The sequence below is a fragment of the Saccoglossus kowalevskii genome, chromosome 1 (genome assembly GCF_978046115.1).
Source record: "Saccoglossus kowalevskii chromosome 1, keSacKowa6.1, whole genome shotgun sequence".
Taxonomy (NCBI): Eukaryota; Metazoa; Hemichordata; class Enteropneusta; family Harrimaniidae; genus Saccoglossus; species Saccoglossus kowalevskii.
In genome coordinates, this window is record NC_140641.1 from 45,171,568 (window position 1) to 45,192,898 (window position 21,331).

General features: G+C 34.4%; 1 protein-coding gene across 2 annotated transcripts in view; it reads left to right on the forward strand.

Moving 5' to 3' along the window:
- Nucleotides 1-2,129: 2,129 nt before the first annotated feature.
- LOC100366761 (transcription factor Dp-1-like) overlaps nucleotides 2,130-21,331 on the forward strand; it is a 49,431-nt gene continuing 30,229 nt past the window's right edge. For both annotated transcript variants that reach the window (XM_085502530.1, XM_085502538.1), the window contains exons 1-2: nucleotides 2,130-2,546; nucleotides 20,663-20,787. In XM_085502530.1, the coding sequence (XP_085358656.1) occupies nucleotides 2,504-2,546; nucleotides 20,663-20,787 (168 nt within the window). In that variant the 5' untranslated portion in view covers nucleotides 2,130-2,503. The remainder of the gene's footprint in view (nucleotides 2,547-20,662; nucleotides 20,788-21,331) is intronic.

The window sequence follows — 21,331 nt, forward strand, 5'->3', positions numbered from 1 at the left end:
AAGAAAGAATAACATAAAAAGGAACACATTTTGTCGAATGGTGGCGACAAAGAAGTACTAGTAGTTTAATAGACTTCTATTTTTTTTAGGTTCGATGCGAAATTACCGTGACGACCGAGCCAGTCTAGTAGTTCAACTGAACTAGTCAAGTTCCTGGCAAAGTGAAGAAACATATTGGATAAAGTAATGGATAAATAAATATCTTCAACCTTATTAGAATTAGGAAATGAAATTGGTAAAATAACAGAAAAAAATGAAATTATGCTATTGTAAGAGAATATTAAGCATATATGAATATTATGTAAAAAATAATAGGTAGATTATATCGTCAGTCGTATTTAAAATTCTCAACTTAAAGTAACAGAGAAAAAAGAAAATTAGCTTGTCTTAAAATGTATTTTGTTGTGATTAAGTAAATATCTCAGTATATATAACTACTATGAATCATTCCAACAATTTGCCAGTTATGAATGTCACCCGCATGGTACGTATGTGAACCTCTGTTTTGAGTTGACACCCGACGCTGCGCACCCGCGGCCTGACCATTCATGGAAGGTCACGAAGGTGTTAAAAACTCACCACCATTTAATTTCTTGGTCAGGCTGTTGGGTTAATGTGACTCGGGTCACGTGTTTTCCTAATAAAAGAATTTAACTTACTAGACACGATAGAAACACGAAATTTGACTGTGTTCTCGGATCTTGGTCACTTGACAGACGCCAACATAGAAACTGTAAATATATACTATGTATTCGTCTTCTTCTGAATAAAGTTAGTCTGGATCCCATTTCTAACAACACAATGAAAACAATATTTTGGCTGAATTGTTATTTTGTTAGCGGTAGTGTTGTTATCCCTTTTTTGGTTTCGATAAACAGCGTTTCTTAAAACTTATAAATGTTGTTTTTTATTCAATATTTCAAAACTTATTATGAATTTTAAATGTCGACGATAAAACAAAACTTAGTCAGTGGCATTGCCTTAGCGGATGGATGTCATTGGTTTAGAATTGCACCAGACAGCTTCTTTAACCCGTCACTACAATGTCCCTGCTATCTGGAACGAAATGTCTAAAAATGAATAATTGAACCGCTCTGTGACAAAATAGTCATGATGCTACATGCGTTTCAGGTTGCCCATTGACGGTTGTCCAATAAGGATCATTCACAAAATTAAAGGGCATGTGTTGCTTACGTTACTAGTAGTGCCATATCGAAAAAGTGATAGTGACAACGACTTATATATGGCTACTGGGATAAAAATAACAGAGGCGGACATAGCGTTACATACAATAGTGACCGCCATAACACAACACGTGGCGTAACATTACTAGTATGTGGTACACATTTCTTCTATTTTATATGGTAAAAAGGGATTGTGTGTGGTACAACAATTTTCCAAATAAAATATGTACATATCTTGAACACATGAAACTTCAACTTATGGAATTAATCGTTATTTGTGAATCACAAATCTGCGAAACTATCCCTAACCAAGTATTCGAGCCCATGTGGCAGGCAAAGCTGGGGACATTGCAATTAGTAATACGACATTCAACAATTTCACAGAACTGAATTCCAGTTAATATATTTAGGTTTTATTTAGACATACATGCTATTTCGGTTATTTGTTATAAATTATTATAATTTTAGTTTGCCAGTAAAAATAATGTGTCTTGGTGGTTAGATCACTGATACCTTGTCGATGATAAATGCTTGTTTTTGTCTTACTCTTTTACCATATCTTTCCACTTATGGTAGATTCAAACAGTTGCAACATCTTTACAAATAAATATAGTTTGGTATGTTGTTTTACACCTGGCAAATCGGAGGTCAAGCAATTGACCCGTAAAAGACAAGTACAGGCATGTTCGTGAAAAATACATGCACTTGTTTGCGTTTGTCTGACTCGAATGGTTGTGATTCTTCTATACAGCTATTCTTTTAGCAGTTTTTGTAAAATCTGCAAGCAATTTGCAACTGTTGTTATCGAGTATAACGTTTCCGACTTGTTTACTATTTGCATAAATAAATAATATGAAGAGGAAAACAACTAAAAACGCATTCCATGTTTGAGCGCATGCGCCACAATATTCTGTTCACGTGACTTCTGATTGACCAATCAGTTGCTCCGTTAGTCTGCCACCGCCAAGCTCGTTTTGATGAAAACACTGCAATTGTCGAAGTTAAGGGAAATTTAAACGTCTGGATCTTTGTTTATTGCCAGTGTTTGCCGTCGAAACCGGGCTTATGTGGATGTTCTGAAATTAAATTGTATATGATCGTGGAATTCTAGGGTCACAGACAACGATCAAGCAGAGATCGGGCTTCGTAAAAGACGAACTCTTCGTATGAATGGAACGCCATTGCTAGTCGAACGCTGGGAAGTTGTTGTTTGAAAGTTGCAACGTCTAGTCACCGAGCTTGGAAAGATTGTGGACACTGCAAGTGATATACAAACCCGTTATCTGGGGTGTGACTTCATCACCTTACAGCGGTGGAGCATGGCAAACTCCATGGCTACTCTGGCCAGTCTTTGGGATGACGGTAAGAAAATTGTGAACGATCGCAGTGTATGTTATATCATGTAGCAGTCCTTGATTGGTGTGACTGCCGTGTATCGCTTTACATCGAACCACGTGCATGTTACCATGACCTTCCCCCAAAACCCATCTAAATAAAGTCGACACTTCAAAGTATCTCCAAGGAGCTATTGTACCTCAAACTTGTTTCTGTTACATAGCCTTCGTTACACCGTTTGCCATGATTTAACATTTTTCCTGAAATTTAAACACCCCTTCCGGTTTATATAGCACCATTCATTGCTTGATTGACAATGAATACGACTCAACATATTAAGCTGCCTTTGTCACATTGTACGGGACCTACGACTTGTAACCGTGTTTAGTATATTTGTATTATAGATAACCTATTTCTTCATGGAAAAATCGGTCATGATCGTTAATACTACATGCCCGGTGCTCGTTTGTAGTACTGACCGAAGGAATGGTCAGGAACAAAGCTTCGCGACCAGCTGCATTCCTATAGTGTCATGAAATTCATTCTTCAATGAATGGCTTTCAACAGTGAAAATATTGAAAAAAAGTAGTTATACAAATGTTATTAGAAAAAAAAACTAATTTAACATTTGTAGTTGTAGGATGTTTTAATCATTCTCATAAAATTAATGAAACTTGATAATCTTCATTATCAGAAAATAAAAGTTTTTCAGTGTTTCTGAAGCTTTGTTGTGTACAAGCATGAGACCTCAACAAAAGGCTTTGTCCAAGTGGGCAAGGTTTTTGGTTTGAGAAGCTACTGATAAATTTAAAAAGCATTTTGGTTTTATTACCAGCTATTCAGTTAAGACCCAGAGGACCCAGTCCTCGGTTACCAATAATTCACCTTGTCCCTTTGGTCCCTTGTATGCATCATTCAAACAGCATGATCTGACCATTAGTGTGACACAGTAGTTCATCTAAAGACTGCTGCACAAGCAACATGTTACCAACTGCTAATAAACAGAGAATTGCTTTGATTCTATATGTATAAAATATTTTATTTTTGCTTGGAATTAATTTTGCACTGTAGGAATAATTCAGTGAAAATAAAATCCAGCGAATATACCTTTTTTTCTATATTTTACATTAAACTTGTCAATAATCAATGAAAATAAATTCCATACAAAACATCTCAGCGAAAAGAAAAAAATTAATTCTACTAAAATAAAATTGTTTAACAGTACTATGAGAAAAAGCTGGGTATCATTTTAAATCATTTGGCACTGTTTAAAATTTATTAAGAACAGCAAACTGCATGCACATCCGGTCACAAAAGTTTGATTAGGATCAGTGAATTTTGCATTGACGAAAGCAACAGTTTCTGTTACTGGAAATTACTTGTATGTTACCCACAATTCATAGCAGTTGGAACATTAATTGTGTAATATTTCTTTCCAGTTATTTATAGTTCATCTATAAATATATGTAATTGATAGTAAAACTGTTACCATGACAACCAATCTGCAAATGTTGAACACATGGAGGTCAAGCATGTAAATCCTGATTTATTGTCAGTTATCATTTCATTATCATTAATCTTAGTTTATTGTTAGAATATTGCAACATTTTAAAGTCAAGGTGTGGTATACATAAATAGTCTGATTTATTTTGTTTGAGAAACCTAAAATCACACACAATACTGATTTATTTTGTTTGAGAAACCTAAAATCACACACAATACTGATTTATTTTGTTTGAGAAACCTAAAATCACACACAATACTGATTTATTTTGTTTGAGAAACCTAAAATCACACACAATACTGATTTATTTTGTTTGAGAAACCTAAAATCACACCCAATACTGATTTCTTTGATGGTGAAGTTCAATTTGTAGTCATAATCATCAGACATACTACATACCTGTTACTGAAAAATATTTTACATTTGTGATATTTGTTGGTCATGGATTCTTTAATATTATATTGATGCAGTACATTCCTGATACTTACAAATAGTATTGTTGTATACAATGTATTTGCTAAAGAATCTATCTGTACTCATTTTGTCTATTTAGAGTAAAGTAAATAATTGCATCTAATGCATATAGAATCACTAAAATATAATGTCACCCAGTGCAAAATGTTCTGTTCTCTCATTAAACTATTAATACAAGCAGGAAAATGATGTATAATAATAAGATTATCCTGAAAATACCGCACACAAAATATGCATTTGTGCAGTATAACTTATAAGATCACAGTGCGTTGGTCAATACTATCACTGTATTGCTTTTATGCGCTATTATTGTGATTATCTCATAGTATTGCATTCTCGGCAATAGTTGAGAAACTTGTACCTACATGACAAATGTTTTGTTTGATTTTTATGGTGCAATATAGTCTTTGGTCAATTCCTGCATTGATACATTTCATTGATTTGTTATTGGTAATTTTGAATTGCTAATTGCCTCAGAGTTTTGAGTTTCTGAGTGATACCATGTCTTTATTTGTTGGCTATGTGGTGAATAATTTGGGAATAGTTCTACACGCCAATCTGAACTATTACTGGGTGGCAGCTGCAGAACAGCTTTATCATTCCACATTTGTGATTGGTTACAATGCAGTCACCTGTCATGAAAAAGAGCACTTGTAATATTATCTTGTTATTATAATAATTTGAGGTTATTATGAGGAAACCTCAAAGTATGCACAGAGACAGAACAGCGGGAGTATCGGCTGAAGCACAGCGGAGGTCCATGCAACGCCATACTGTCTAAGTGCATGCTTTGAGGTATCCTCGTTATAACCTTATTATTATACATCTTTTCCTTCCAAGGATACACCATGGGAATGCCGAAATCCAAAAGTTTAGAACAGAATCAGCGAACTTCTTTGTGTGGACTCGTCAAAATCTGGTGGCAGCCATGTTTGTTTTTATTATTATTATGCGCATAATCATTCCATATCAGTGTTCTCCCCAGAAATTTTTCATAGAGTCGCTGCTAATTTGCATAATAATTAGCATGTAATTAGCATAAATTAACATATTGTTTGTCATATGGGGAAATAAAACAAAACCAGTTTTTTTCCTTTTTTTTTTATTTATTTTATGTACAATCTGTATACAATTATTGCACTGCATGTTTAGTATTGCAAATGTCCTGCAGAAATACTGAGTTTTCTGTTTCTTTGCTTGGCCCAGCAATCAGCAACTTTATAAAACCCTGTTCAGTCCCGGTAAATTAAACATTGGGTTGATTATTCTCATTGCTTGTCTTCCGTTTCTGTTGTTTTCCAGTTAAGTACAACAACTGTTACGAGTCACGATACTTACGCTACTATGTTCGAGCAATAATAGTTTTTTGGGCTGAAATTATCCATCTTTATGTATTTTTTTTAATCATCGATGTTGTTTGTTCAACACAATTGTGAACAATTCGAGACAACGGAGGTCTGAATTACGAATTGTCGTCATTGTTATACCACGTAAAATGGAGGCTTTTCTTCCAAGAAATAACACAAGTGTCACTCCAATTTCCACACGTTTCTTGATTAGAATTCCCGATTTCTTGGTAAATATATTATTTTCAATTATGCTTCACTTAATTCATCCGAATCTGAGCACGATATGCGATCCGAGTGGGAAGTTCACGCTCGCTGGATCTTGCGTGGGTGACGCCATCTTGAATTCACAATCACGAGGTCAAAATTGTTTACATCATAAATATATATTTTTTCACATTTTGATCTCAAAAAACAAATACAATATCAAAAAAAATGACAAAAATCAAAACTTAGAATAATAGTACGACTACATTTCTAAAAATAATAATGAAAATTCGTTTCGTACACACCGGAAACATGTGTCTTTTGACCCCAAGTGTGACTATACATTTGCATATGAATATACGTTTGGCAAAGAGCGTTTGACACCGGGGCTTACGGCTTTGTCTTTATAGAACTGCTTTGTTTTTTTAAAACGATATCCAACCAATGAGAAACAACAGGGGATTATCCCGGGAAATTGGCGTTAATACAATGCATTTGTAGATTTAACTATTTAGCCAGGAAACTTTACAGTCTGTGAGAGACTGAAGAAATCAGATCACGGGATAAATAATAGCATCGCGGAGGAAACACATAGCGTCGCGGGCAAGTCCGATCGTGTCGCGGCCCGCGACGCTGTTTTGGCCTGGGGAGAATACTGCATATTTGGAATTCGCATTTCCTTATATGGTAGGATGAAAATACCCTTTAAAATACCGCAAAATTACTGCACGCTGTAACTTATGGCGTTACGGTGACAGATATAATTCTAATTATGTGCTTTATTACACCATAATGAATTAACAAATTATCTTGGGACGATTCAGACAGACCTTGGACGAAACCTCATTGCATTTATATTTTTATGTTGAAAATCACAAAGACTTATCAGCTAAAGCAGGTATGCTAAAAATTTACTGTGACAAAGAAAACTGTTGATGCTTTGGTTTCAGGCCTGTTGACTTGATGCCGCAACTAAATATTTTGGTCCCTTCAGAATTGACCGATATGACTCTCATAAGTTAAATCAGTTGCAGGTATTTTTATATAATTATCAGGTTTTTTGTAGAATTGGTTATTCTCAAAGTTCAAGTTTTCACCTCTCCAGTATTGCTGTGAAGATACTATGCAAGTACTTGAATGACATAAACCATGTAATGTGTATCTTTTCACAGTGATAGAGGGACTGTGGTTTGGGCCAATATTGAATGCTGTTTACCTGTAATGATAACTGTCCTCTGCTTTCACCTCACTCAATGGTTAATCTTGACCTTCTTTTCTATAACTATTTGTTGATTGTTATAATTTGTACTATTAGAAACAGATGTAATCCATGTTGTAGGGGGTCATAACTAGGCCAGTATACTCATTCACACTCCCCAGAAGGCCCCTAATTTGAATTTCATCAAAGCAAAACATTATAATATATTAATATATTTCTGAAACACTAATATAATAAACTTGTGCATGATTTAATATGCAAGGATTTTTTCTTTGTGGGTAAAATTATATGATTTGTGACTTGGGGTCACAAGGCGAGAAGTATCAGTTGTTTTCACTCCAGTTTCAGTTGACCTCTTTTCAACAGTATTGGGTCAGTGGTCGGTTCTTAATAATGTAATTTTAGTTATTTTACTATCGCCATAGATTCTCTGCTAACTTTTGTGTACATGAACTATAGTCCTTTGTATTAAGTATATATAATATTTTAGACTACAATTATACCTATTGTTTGAAATATTTTTCACATGAACTGCTCCAAAAATCATGTTTTTGAGGTGGCGGGTGCTTACCCGGGCACCTCAAACGAAAAAGAGTAAAAACGAATATTTTGGTAAAAAACAAAATTGTGAAATTAGTTGATTTTAACAACACTTTTACAATAAAGAAATAAAATTGGTCATAAAAGAAATATGCACCTTTTATTACAATACAAGTTATGTGCCACCAGAATTTACAAGATTAAAATTATTAATCTTAGAACACAAAGTCAAAATCTTCATTATCTTTATTGTTCATGTGTTCGATTGTACACAAACTCTCAATGCAAAGCATTTTCTGTCATGATATATTCTTGCACAATTTGACCTGCAACAATGTTTTTTGACCTGATAGGTAAAGTCTGTTATTAACCAATCAGAAAGCTGTGTTGTACCTACACAATTTTCAGGGAATTCTCAAAGGTATTTTGGTAACACAATACGGAAATGATTTGTCAATGTCGAGTATGATCAGTTTTTTAAAAACTGGCAGTTTTTGAAAAGTAAAATTAATATGAAATGAAGTATTACCGCCTTTCACTTTTGTTAACACGTCATTGTCGAAGTGTAGTTTACACCTGATTACCATAGTCTATGCATTCATAACTTATTGACGGTGGTCGATATCCAGGCTGTATTATATTAATACAGTTACCAGTAATCGGGATATAAAATTTGGGATATTATGGAGGGGGTGGGCGCTTAGCCAAATGTGACCCGAAAAGAGGAATGCCCTGCAAGTGGTTGGTGGGAGCTTTACTGAGCATGGGCGCTAAGCCGGACGAGTATGGTAGTTTGAAATATAATACACATGAACTGCAGGCCTGTACTGTAATACTGAATTACCTGCTAACTGACTATGGTATGTCTATGGAGCTTGTAGTGTGTTGATGTAAGATTATCTGATTTATTTACATTATCCCAAATAAAAACAATAGTGAGGAACAATTTCAGTGTAATGAAAGTAAATGAAATGTTATTAAATGAGACAGGGTCATTACCCTGCCCTGCCAAACATGTAAAAACTTGTTATTTCTTGGCCGCAAAAGTACATACCCTAGTTATAGTAGTCAGACAGATCTCAGAAAAAGTGAAAGGTGTTTCTAATGGGATGCAAATTAAACATTATTACATTCATTTTTACTGGTATCTTGAAGGGGAACTGCTCTTTCCCAGGGATTGCACTAAATACTCATGGGTAATTTCAATTCCAAAACTTGGCCTCCATTCACTAAATAAACCCTCTCCCATTAATCCTAATTAATCCCTAAATACAATAACTATTGTAAACATCATTTGAAATTAATTCAGTCAAACCTGTCTATAGTGGCCACCCAGGGTTTTTTGAGATTTTGGCTTTTACAGACAGTGGCTTTTATAAACAGGTTTGTTAATTTATTTATGAATATTAATTTGGCATTGAATCAATATATTAAAGACATATCTCACAACCCATTTCACACACACTATCACACTACTGTACACAGTATCCAAACACTTTAATACAAAAAAAAATGTTGATTTTTATTCAATTTTATTCAACACAATTGCATTTATTTTTACATTTTGTTTATTTTTTTTTCAAAAATCTAATATACTAATCAACACATGGTAGACAATAGACACTGACCTTAGAATCAATACTGACAATAATTATACACTTATCAACACATGGTAGACAATAGACACTGACCTTAGAATCAATACTAACAATTGTTATACACTTATCAACACATGGTAGACAATAGACTCTGACCTTAGAATCAATACTAACAATTGTTATACACTTATCAACACATGGTAGACAACAGACTCTGACCTTAGAATCAATACTAACAATTGTTATACACTTATCAACACATGGTAGACATTAGACACTGACCTTAGAATCAATACTAACAATTGTTATACACTTATCAACACATGGTAGACAATAGACTCTGACCTTAGAATCAATACTAACAATTGTTATACACTTATCAACACATGGTAGACAACAGACTCTGACCTTAGAATCAATACTAACAATTGTTATACACTTATCAACACATGGTAGACAATAGACTCTGACCTTAGAATCAATACTAACAATTATTATACACTTATCAACACATGGTAGACATTAGACACTGACCTTAGAATCAATACTAACAATAATTATACACTTATCAACACATGGTAGACATTAGACACTGACCTTAGAATCAATACTGACAATAGTTATACACTTATCAACACATGGTAGACAATAGACACTGACCTTAGAATCAATACTGACAATAGTTATACACTTATCAACACATGGTAGACAATAGACACTGACCTTAGAATCAATACTAACAATTGTTATACACTTATCAACACATGGTAGACATTAGACACTGACCTTAGAATCAATACTAACAATTGTTATACACTTATCAACACATGGTAGACAATAGACTCTGACCTTAGAATCAATACTAACAATTGTTATACACTTATCAACACATGGTAGACAACAGACTCTGACCTTAGAATCAATACTAACAATTGTTATACACTTATCAACACATGGTAGACAATAGACTCTGACCTTAGAATCAATACTAACAATTATTATACACTTATCAACACATGGTAGACATTAGACACTGACCTTAGAATCAATACTAACAATAATTATACACTTATCAACACATGGTAGACATTAGACACTGACCTTAGAATCAATACTAACAATTGTTATACACTTATCAACACATGGTAGACAATAGTCTCTGACCTTAGAATCAATACTGACAATAGTTATACACTTATCAACACATGGTAGACAAGTCTCTGACCTTAGAATCAATACTAACAATTGTTATACACTTATCAACACATGGTAGACAATAGACTCTGACCTTAGAATCAATACTAACAATTGTTATACACTTATCAACACAGTGTTCTCCACAATCCAAAATAGCTGGTGGGCGGCCTAATTAGCATAAATTTGCATATTAATTTGCATGTCATTTACATACATCTTTCTAGCATTTATGTCATGAAATGCAATACACACTAAGTTATTTACTATTCTCTTTTTAATTTAATTGAAACATGTTACAATTTTTTGAAATACGAACAGATTGGTCACTATTAATATTTACGAAATGCAAAAAGTTTGAAATCGGTGATTTATACGTTCGCAAATTATTCTGCATTCAAGAAATGCAATTCGAGTAACCACAAGAGCAAGTACGAGTTATAATGTAGAAAATATACGAGGTGATTTGTTCCCGACGCCAAAACAGACGATTTGTAAAAATAAAACTCATAACATTTTTTATTTGTGGCATCAGTACTCACCCGTGCCAACGGACGGTAAGATGCATTTACGCATGTACGGTCACGATACGTTGCGTTTTCACACGTTGTTTTGGGATTCAAGAAAAATGCTAGCAATCGGCAAAATAAAAGAATCTGCTATGTTCTCGAAAGATTAGACATAAAAAATGGATAAATGAAAAAAGTACGTGGAAAAGATAACTAAAATATTATTCAATTACAAATACTCGCGGTAAACTAATCCGGCAGCCTTGTTTGATGTTTATTACCGCTTTCCAAATTAAGTACACGAACACCCAGAATGCGCTGCTCCTCTATGCAGCTTAGATACTAAATCGTTACAGCGCCAACACCGGTGGGTGGCCGTCAGTCGTTGAATGGGGTAGGCCAAAAGGTCACCAGTTTGCCTTCTCCATGCTGTTTTCACGGTGAAAATCGAGCGAACGTTGTAAATGCGGCTAGAATTTTAATTTTTGTTTGAGTTTACTTGCAATCTGCTAATATATTTGTTTATTTTCTGTGCATATACATTCCTTCGTATTTACTTCTTTCTTTCGTGATCGGAAGACGATTATTAAAAATACAGCTGTAAATTGAAACCACTGTAGTTGCGTATCGTGAGCAATAAGTGGGAACAATGTCGGACGACAATGAATTCAGGCGATTGACACATTGCCATGAATACACTTGATAACTGCTTGCAGACTTCCAGTGGTCATTGTTTATGTTTGGACTCTTGAAACAATAGCAAAATAAAGGGTTGGGTAACTACTCTTTTGTTTAGGCTTGGGAAGAACAGTTCAAGCTTTTTACAAATAATTTCAGCTGGATGTACGTTGCACGCCTTGTGTATTGGTACGATGTCTGATTTTGCTATCGAAGTCACGATGTGCCAATGTTTTTACTTTTTATTAGTCCTCATTGGAATGCAGTTCGAAGACGGGGACTTATGGATTGACCTCTGTGTATCCGTGCGTGTGTTCGAACCTATATCTTAGACATGCCTTGACCCAGTGTTCTCCCCAGACCTTTCAAGCACCACGGGCCCATGTCGCTTAGACAAATAGCTGTGTCGCATTCGTTTCGCCCGCGATTCTTGAAATCGTGTCCGCGATGCTTAAGTTGTTGTATTGTTTACAAGTGTCAACCTTGTCTTGCACATCTTTAAAACAATAACATGTGTTGATCGAAAGGTAATCCTGCCTTTGTTAGCCTTACAAAAACAGTGATAAAACGGAAGTCTACAGGAAGTCTGTCAAGGGGATTGGGGCCTGCAAAGTTATAATTTGCCCATTGCGTCGGGAATATCTATCCCGATTTGCTGCACTGCAGTTAATTTTGGTTTTTGCTACTCCATCGTCGATGACACTAATTACCAAAAATTAAAAAAAAACAAGTGAAACTAAGTCGCATTGGAAAAAACCATAAATATATTGAAGCAAAAATTATTCAACTGCAGACAAGAGTGCCGAAGAAAAAACGAACCCTGACCTCTAGAAATCATTCGTAGAGTGCCTTATTACCGAGGAACGCCACTGAAGGGACGTAACGCATGGTGTGACATCGCGACCAGTGCATGCTGGGTTACAAGGGGGATTCCAATCGAGGTAACAAAGAGTGCATGCTTTTCGCGATGTTTAATAACATCTCGTTGGCGATTTCGATGTATTTTCTAAGATAATCATCAATGAATCATTTTAATTAACAAAACATTCTAAATTTGTGTATTTTTAAACAAAAAAGTCAGGGACCGATGATCGCAACAGCAGCGGAGAATATCCGTGGTGATCGTAGCGTTACGCATAAGGTATAGATAGATCAATGAAAAATCGCTGACATGAATTTTGAAACGCTGTTGTAGAAAAAAAAATGTCATTATTAGTCCCCGTTCGGACGCAGTCCGAAAACTGGGAATATGTTTTGACCTCCGTGTGTCCGTTCGTGTGTGTGTGTGCGTGCGCGTGTGTCCGTACGGACCTGTATCTTAGACATGCTTGGATAAGACCAATCACAATCAAACTTCACACATACATCATACATCATATTATACATATTCACGTCAATTTGTTACACGATCTGATTCAAGATGGCCGAATGGCGGCCATTTTTGTGCTAAAATTGGTATATACGTTAGACATTATAGGACCTTGATGCACATCATTTTGTTTTTCAGATAAGATTCAAAATGGTCGACTAGTGGCCATTTTGTTTTAATGAATGTGGTTCTAGTGCCATATCTCTGCCATGCTTTGACTGATTATGTTCAAATTATATATATATTATACATCATGTCATAGATATACAGATGTATTGGTTTGATGATCCTATTAAAAATGGCTGAATGGTGGCCATTTTCGTGCTTAAAAATCATCAAAATGAAGAATTTCTATGTTGGACATTATAGGACCTTGATGCACATCATTTTGTTTTTTCAGATAAGATTCAAAATGGCCGACTGGTGGCCATTTTGTTTTAATGAATGTAGTTCTAGTGCTATATCTTTGACTTGCTGTGACTGATTATGTTCAAATTTTATATATTCATTATATATGTATTCAAAATGGCTGATTTTGTTTTAATTAATGCTGTTCTTGAGTAATATCTCTCAATACTCGTTTGACGATCAGATACAAATGTCAATCATTTAAATGTTAAACGATCATCATAATCATATTCCTGACATGTTTATATTCCACCTTATTACTATAAACGAAACTATATATCTTAAATTTGATAACTAATTTTCAAGTCATATTTTGATAACCCGCAATCTGGCAGACTTAACAAATTTAACCAAAAAATGTTTTTCCCCACATCATATGAACTGACAGTGACATGGGCATTAAAATGTAGTTGTACTTGTTGCACACAAAATAGTGATGAACCAGTTACCTCCATGGATAACAATATATTCATAACAGTACATTTTTTGCTGTTCTATTTCAAACTTTATTCGACTTGATGCACACATAAAATACAATGAAGTGATATAAAAATGATATAAAATATATGAGCTATAAAAATATCTCTTCTTTGTTGTAGTTACTGTATCACAATGTTTGTTGAAGAAACTAATTATTATGCAAATAAATTATGCAAATCAGGTGTATTCTTATGCAAATTACCCATGATGCCTGGCATGGAGTCTGGGAAGAACACTGCTTGACCGTTTACATTCAAACTTCACACATACATCATACATTAATATTATACATATGCTCATCAATTTGTTTCACGATCTGATTCAAGATGGCTGAATGGCGGCCGTTTTTGTGCTGAAAATTCATCAAAGTCAAGCATACTAGTATATGGATTTTGTTCAAACTTGGTTCATACATTGATGAACGTCGTTTCATTTTTGAGATCAAATTAAAAATGGCCAACTGGTGGCCATTTGTTTTAATAAATGCAGTTCTAGTGCCATATCTCTTCCACGCTTTGACTGATTATGTTCAAATTTTATATATTCATTATACATCATGCCATAGATATACTGATATATTGGTTTGACTATCTGATTCAAAATGGTCAAATGGTGGTCATTTTTGTGCTAAAAAATCATCAAGAAGAGTGAGAGGCTTAATTTGGTTCTAAAATGGGCGTCACTAAATGTTGAAAATTACAATAAAAGAAAAATTCACATGACAAAAAATGCTTAGTAGTACATGTATATATATATTTTTTTTTTGGTGATGTTTTTTGACCTGATAACCAATCAAAATGGTCACTTGAATATGTTAAAGTGAGTTAGCGATTCATGGCAAACACTACACAAAAGATTTACCAATGTTGTAGTATGATCTTTTGGCTTTGATTTTGATGGGAAAACTGAGCATTGAAGAAGTAATTAACACTTTTTTATTCCCGACGGCCCCAATAAGCATCGTACACTTGAATAGGCATCAATGACTACGGAAAACCCAAATTAGACTTTAATTTAGGCATTAGAGATTTTACGGTATTAGTTCTTCCATTTCACTGAAACTTGGTACATAGATGCTCTAGGAAAAATATAAACCTGCTCAGTTTTAGGTTAAAATCTACTCATCTTAATAACCTGATTCATAATTGTTTAGTTCTAGTCACATTTCAATGAAACTTGGTACGTGGATGGTCTATGACATTGTAAACTTTATTAGTTTTACAATAAAATCTGTACATATTAATTACCTGATTTGCATAATAATTTGTCAGTTTTCAGCTTTTCCATCAGTATCTCAATTACTTATATTATTTCATTGAATCTTGGTAAATAAATACTTTTGGTACATAAATCGTTTTTTTTTTTGTTTTTTAACATCTATCATATTACGTAATTTGAATTATAATAATTTACTTTTCAGCTTTCCACCATTTTTTTTTATGATTAATCATCACATAATAAAACTTGGTACATGTGTGCCCTAGAACAACAAAGCTCCTCATTTGTATACAAGTATTTTTTTAGTGATGTCACCAGGGGAACATTGCTGCATGAAGTAGACATGGTAGTGGGTCTGTGACACGGTTCTGGAGAATGCTCCGGTTTCCAAGTTATCTCATCAAATACTCATTTTGTGTATTAATTGAACACATTGCATTTCATGATCATGATCATGGAGTATTTTGAGAACATATAAATTGCGAACTTTTAACAGAACACTGCGTAAAATATTGATTTCCATGCATGCAAAGAATAATATTCATTTGTCTGTACTTTAACACGTTTCAAATAATTGAAATAACTGAGTGTGTTTATGTATTTGTGACATTAAACATTTTTGCCAATATTTGTGCAAGAACATTGTACGCAAATGATATGCAAATTTCACAGGAAAGTGAACGAAATTTAACAAAAAAATAAAAAGTTTGGTTTGGCCTTAGGCAAGCTGAATGTTGCGTGCACTTGTTATTGTTATTGCTGGACTGCTCTGCTGAAACAGCCGAGCTATTTCAAACCATCTGGTCGATTGCATATTTTAAAAGTATTATTTCGTATTAAATACAACACCTGCCAGTCTTGTTGAAATAAGCTAACGCATACTGGAGATGAATTGTCATTGCATTGACCTTATACAGTGTTGATCAGGAAATGCTGTTGGACTAAATTAAGAGAAATCACTTTATGATGAGTTGTACCAACATAGAGTAGATATTAACTGTTTGCAGATGTTCCATTATTGTATTATTTTAACAATTAAATTTTATAATTATATGGTGGGGACTGTGACATTCATGTCTTATTTTCTTCTTTCTTCCATAACTTTTTTTCTTCAAGCGTTTTGAGAAAACCACTGAAAGGAATGGTCTGAAATTCTCCATACTTTAGTCCCTAATGTGAACTGGTGCACCTAACTTTCAGAATTTTGTTGGGTCAATTGGTTTGGCAGCCATTTTAAATTGAAATTAAACCGGAAGTGGCTATATGACCACTTTCTAAGGGTCTAGGCGATCAGATTTTTTTTATGAGATGTACCGTAGTACAACTCATGAGCAATAGATACATGTATCAGCAATAATAAGTTTAGCGATCACATGACTATTTTCACCATGTTTTTTCTCCCAAAAAAACGGCAAAAAGCTCTCATATATTTAGCTTCTATATATAAAGTACATTTAAGTTTGGAAAATTTGTTATGATTGATCACATGGTTTGGCAGGAAGTAGTATTTTTACTCGTGTCAAACTTATGTGATTATCTTCAAATTTGCTGCACTGCACCTCTATATCGAACTCTTTCTGAAAGCTAAAAAAGATTTCAGATCAGTCACATGGTTCAATTGATCAACTGGATATTTAGCCGTGCCTGGTCATAATATAATTGTGATTGATCACATGGTTTGATATTTTGCATATAACATGCTTAACCATAACTTCATACAAGAAAAAAAAAATCGATAAGTCACATGGTTTGGCCGCCATCTTGTATTATTGACAAAAATGATCAAAGTTTGCGCATTTGTTTCTTTTTGGTGATTCAACCAATCAGCTACTGATTTTGCATGTAACATAAATAGCCTTAGCACATGGCCAACAGCCCTCAACCAATCAGAGTCGCGATAAAGTGTGGTTCTATTTCACCACAAATTCACTTAGGTCATGGCTGTTATTTGATTGCTAAGTCGGTTTGATCACGCACCTTGGTGACTATGAGAATTAGAAATCGGGCCAATGGTACGTAAATTGTGCAATTACATGTGTTATTTTGGGGTCAGATTTTATATGTGCCTTCTGCTCTTGAGATGGATTATTTTACATAGCTAGGTCATGTGACTGGGCCACCCATAGGGTGCGGGCTTCTAACCTCATTAATATGCTTAACAGTTATATCTCAAACACTGTTGCAGTTAGAAAGATGAATCCTATGTTATGACAACAGTGAACAAGAGATTTGATTAAAATAACAGATGACCATATATGGTCATGTGAGCTCATTAATATGCATAACTGTCTATCTTTGTTGTATGTGTTTGTTCGATCATACGCAAACTCTTTATGCAAAGCAATTTCTAATTTCCGAGTTACTTTTTTCTCCTGAAATCCGATAGAGGGCGTTCCCGAAATTTGAGCGGTGTCTGCTGTAAGCAATAGAGTTGCTATTGTTGCCAAAGTCTTATCTTTTACAATCGTTTTGCAAGAATTGGATGTCAAAATGGTTAACTGGTATTGTAATGCCCCAGGCTGTTCTTCGAGTGTTACTAAAGAGAAAAAAACGGCGAAATATCCCCAGATGAAAGATGTAACGTTTCATTTTCTTCAACGCCAGTGGATTCAAATGCTTCGTCGCGATTCTGATCCAACATGTGGTTATAGCGAGTTTTTTTGCGCAATATTGTAAATAGCTTTTATCAGTTCCCTATTATCTTTTTTTTTGACTTTTTGTACCAGGATTGTAGGACGATAACATTGGCCTAGCAATGTCTGGCTGTGATTCATTTTGTCTGATGTTAATGAATAATAATGCTGTGCAATTCTTGCATTTTCCATGTTCACTTAAAAATAAAATGTTATTGACATGGTATAACAAAAATAAAGAAAAGGACTTTCCTTAGTTTGAATAGCGATAATAATGCAACTGTTAATTTTACTTGTCTGTTTTTGCCGAAATAGAAAATAACAATGAAACATTCACACTTCATTATCCAACATGAATAGAACTGACTGACCAATGGCTAACAAGTTATCTAACTATGGAAATGTGTCCATTTCTATAACTGCGTCTGCCGGTCGCCTGGTGAATAAAATAGAAAATGAAATCTTACGCAACACAGTTACAACCACCATAAACTATTTCAGAGTTTGATTTATTAATAAATCTTAATAAATCTTAATTTAGCTAAATGCCAATAATCTCATTGTGAGAATATACTTTATTATAAGTTAGCGACATCTTGAATTAGCCAAATTACAGGTTAGCTAAAAGGACATGCTTTAAGGTATCGCAGCCGACAGACTGCTTGTTTATTCTATACAACAGTCACATCCTATATGTGCAGATGTCAAAAAAACAATTATGTTGTATGTAATTTAAACACTGATAATTGTATATTTTATATTACCCACTTTTATAACAAACAGAATTCTATATGCTTATGGTCTTTAACATTAAAATACTTTTAAAAGACTTTTTAGTCCCCGTTCGGACGAAGTCCGAAAATGGGGACTTATAATTCGGTCTCCGTCTGTGCGTTCGTGCGTTTGTCCGTAGTCATATTTCAGAATCCTGTGGACAGATTCCGTTCATTCTTTGCATGTGCCTAGTACCTTATGTGGGATAAATGCACATGCAGTCGTTTAGCGATTCGATTCAAAATGGCCGACTGGCAGCCATCTTGTTTTATAAAAATGTTGTGTTTTGGACATGCTTTGTCAGTTGTCATTCAAACTTGGTACATAGATAATACATGTTAGGATACATGTCCATGACAATTTATTTCGCAATTGGATCAAAGATGGTCGACTGGCAGGCATCTTCTTTTTTTATGCGGTATCTTGGACATGCTCTGTCAGTTTTCATTCAAATTTGGCACATACATGTACATGTACTTTATACATGTTAGGATGCATGTCCATGACAATCTGTTTCAAAATCTGGTCAAGGATGGCCGATTGACAGCCATCTGACTTTTTGGTCTTACTACTATATTTCCACAATTTATGTACCATTTTCATTCGTATTTGGCACATACATATCATACATCATACATATCAGTGTGTTTCATAATCAGATCAAAGATGGCCGAATAACGGCTGTTATTATTTTTGGCCATATTACTACTACACGGAACACGTGTTTTGATGTAAATAAACAATCTGTTGTATACGACGCTTGGAACTCAAAAATTTAACGGGGACTGTGTAATTTTCAATGACTTGTTAACTTTTTTATCTCTGTGTGTGCGTACGTACGTGCCTGGACCAATCACAATCAAACTTCACACATACATTATACATGATTTTATACATTTGCACATCAATTTGTTTCACGATCTGATTCAAGATGGCCGAATGGCGGTCATTTTTGTGCAAAAAATCATCAAAATCAAACATTTTTCGGCTGTTTACTGATGGATTTTGTTCAAAATTGATATGTACGTTAGCCATTATAGGACCTTGATGCACATCATTTCATTTTACGATCTGATTCAAGATGACCGAATGGCAGCCATTTTTGTGATAAAAAATCCTAAAAATCAAGCATTTCTCGACTATTTACAGATGGATTTTGTTCAAACTTGGTATATACATTAGACATTCTGGGACCTTGATGCAAATAATTTTGTTTTTCAGATAAGATTCAAAATGGCCGACTGGCGGTCATTTTGTTTTAATGAATGTGGTTCTCGTGACATATCTCTGACTTGCTTTCACTGATTATGTTCAAAATTTTAATATTCATTATACATCATGTCATAGATAAACAGATATATTGGTTTGACGATCCTATTCATAATGGCCAAATGGTGGCCATTCTTGTGCTAAAAATACATCAAATATCAAGCATTTCTGGCGTTTATGGATGGATTTTGTTCAAACTTGGTACATACATTAGACATTATCGGTTCCTGATGCACGTCATTTTATGTTTCAGATTGGATTCAAAATGGCTGACTGGCAGCCATTTTGTTTTAATGATTGGGCTTCTAAAGCCATATCCCGTAAATGCTTTGACTGATTATGTTCCAAATTTTATATATTCCTTACACATCATGTTATATATATACATGTATTCAAAATGGCTGATTTTGAATGCTGTTCCAGCGCAATATCTCTCAATATGGACAAGTACTTGTTTCACGATCAGATACAAATGTCAATCATTTTATTGTTTGAAAATCATATTCCTGACATGGTTATATTCCAGCTATATTACTATAAACTAAACTATATATCTTAAATTTGATAACTAACAGGGACTGTGTCATGCATGCATTGTTTTTTAAAGAACCATTCAACAGATTTCAATAGAACTTGATACATACATGCTCTGGAAAATTGGACAGACTTGATGGAGTTTCTACAACGACTATAATTAATTATTGTCTGTTTGCTTTGTTTTAGGTCAAGGTAGTCCGATGAAAAGTAATCCCGGCACTCCGTCCAAAACAAGTACGAATGGCAAAGATCTACAAGAAGATTTCATTAAATATTATAAAGACAATGGTTTGGAAGGTTTTGCAAAAGATGTAAGAATAGATATTTGATATAACATGAATGTGTTCATTGGCGGCGTTTTTACTTCCGTCTGTGACAAAGTAGGGGTGGGTGTGTGTGTGTGTTTCATCTGGTGGAAAGTTATTGACATTAAATAATAATTGCATCATTAGGAGATATAAGTAGATTTGTTTCACCCACAGTATGAACCAAGTCCTACAAAAATGTATAGCTGTCATTTATTGAGGCAAATCAGCTTGGCTTTTTAGCTCTGCTGTCGACTTTGTCAAGCGGAGCTTATCATATGAGTGATTGTCCGTCGTCGTCGTCCGTGTCAATGTTTTACTTTTTCGACTTCTTCTTGAAAACTACAAGCCTGAATGCTTTGATACTTGGTGTATATGTACCTTGGGCAGACCTCTCTCAGATTTGTTCATTTCATGATCATATCTTCAATTCTCTAATTTTGGTGAATATTTTTGTAATTTTTGGTAAAAAGTGATATTTTCGACTTCTTGTTAAAACTGCAAGTCCAATTGCTTTGATATTACATATATAGGTACTACATGTGGATCT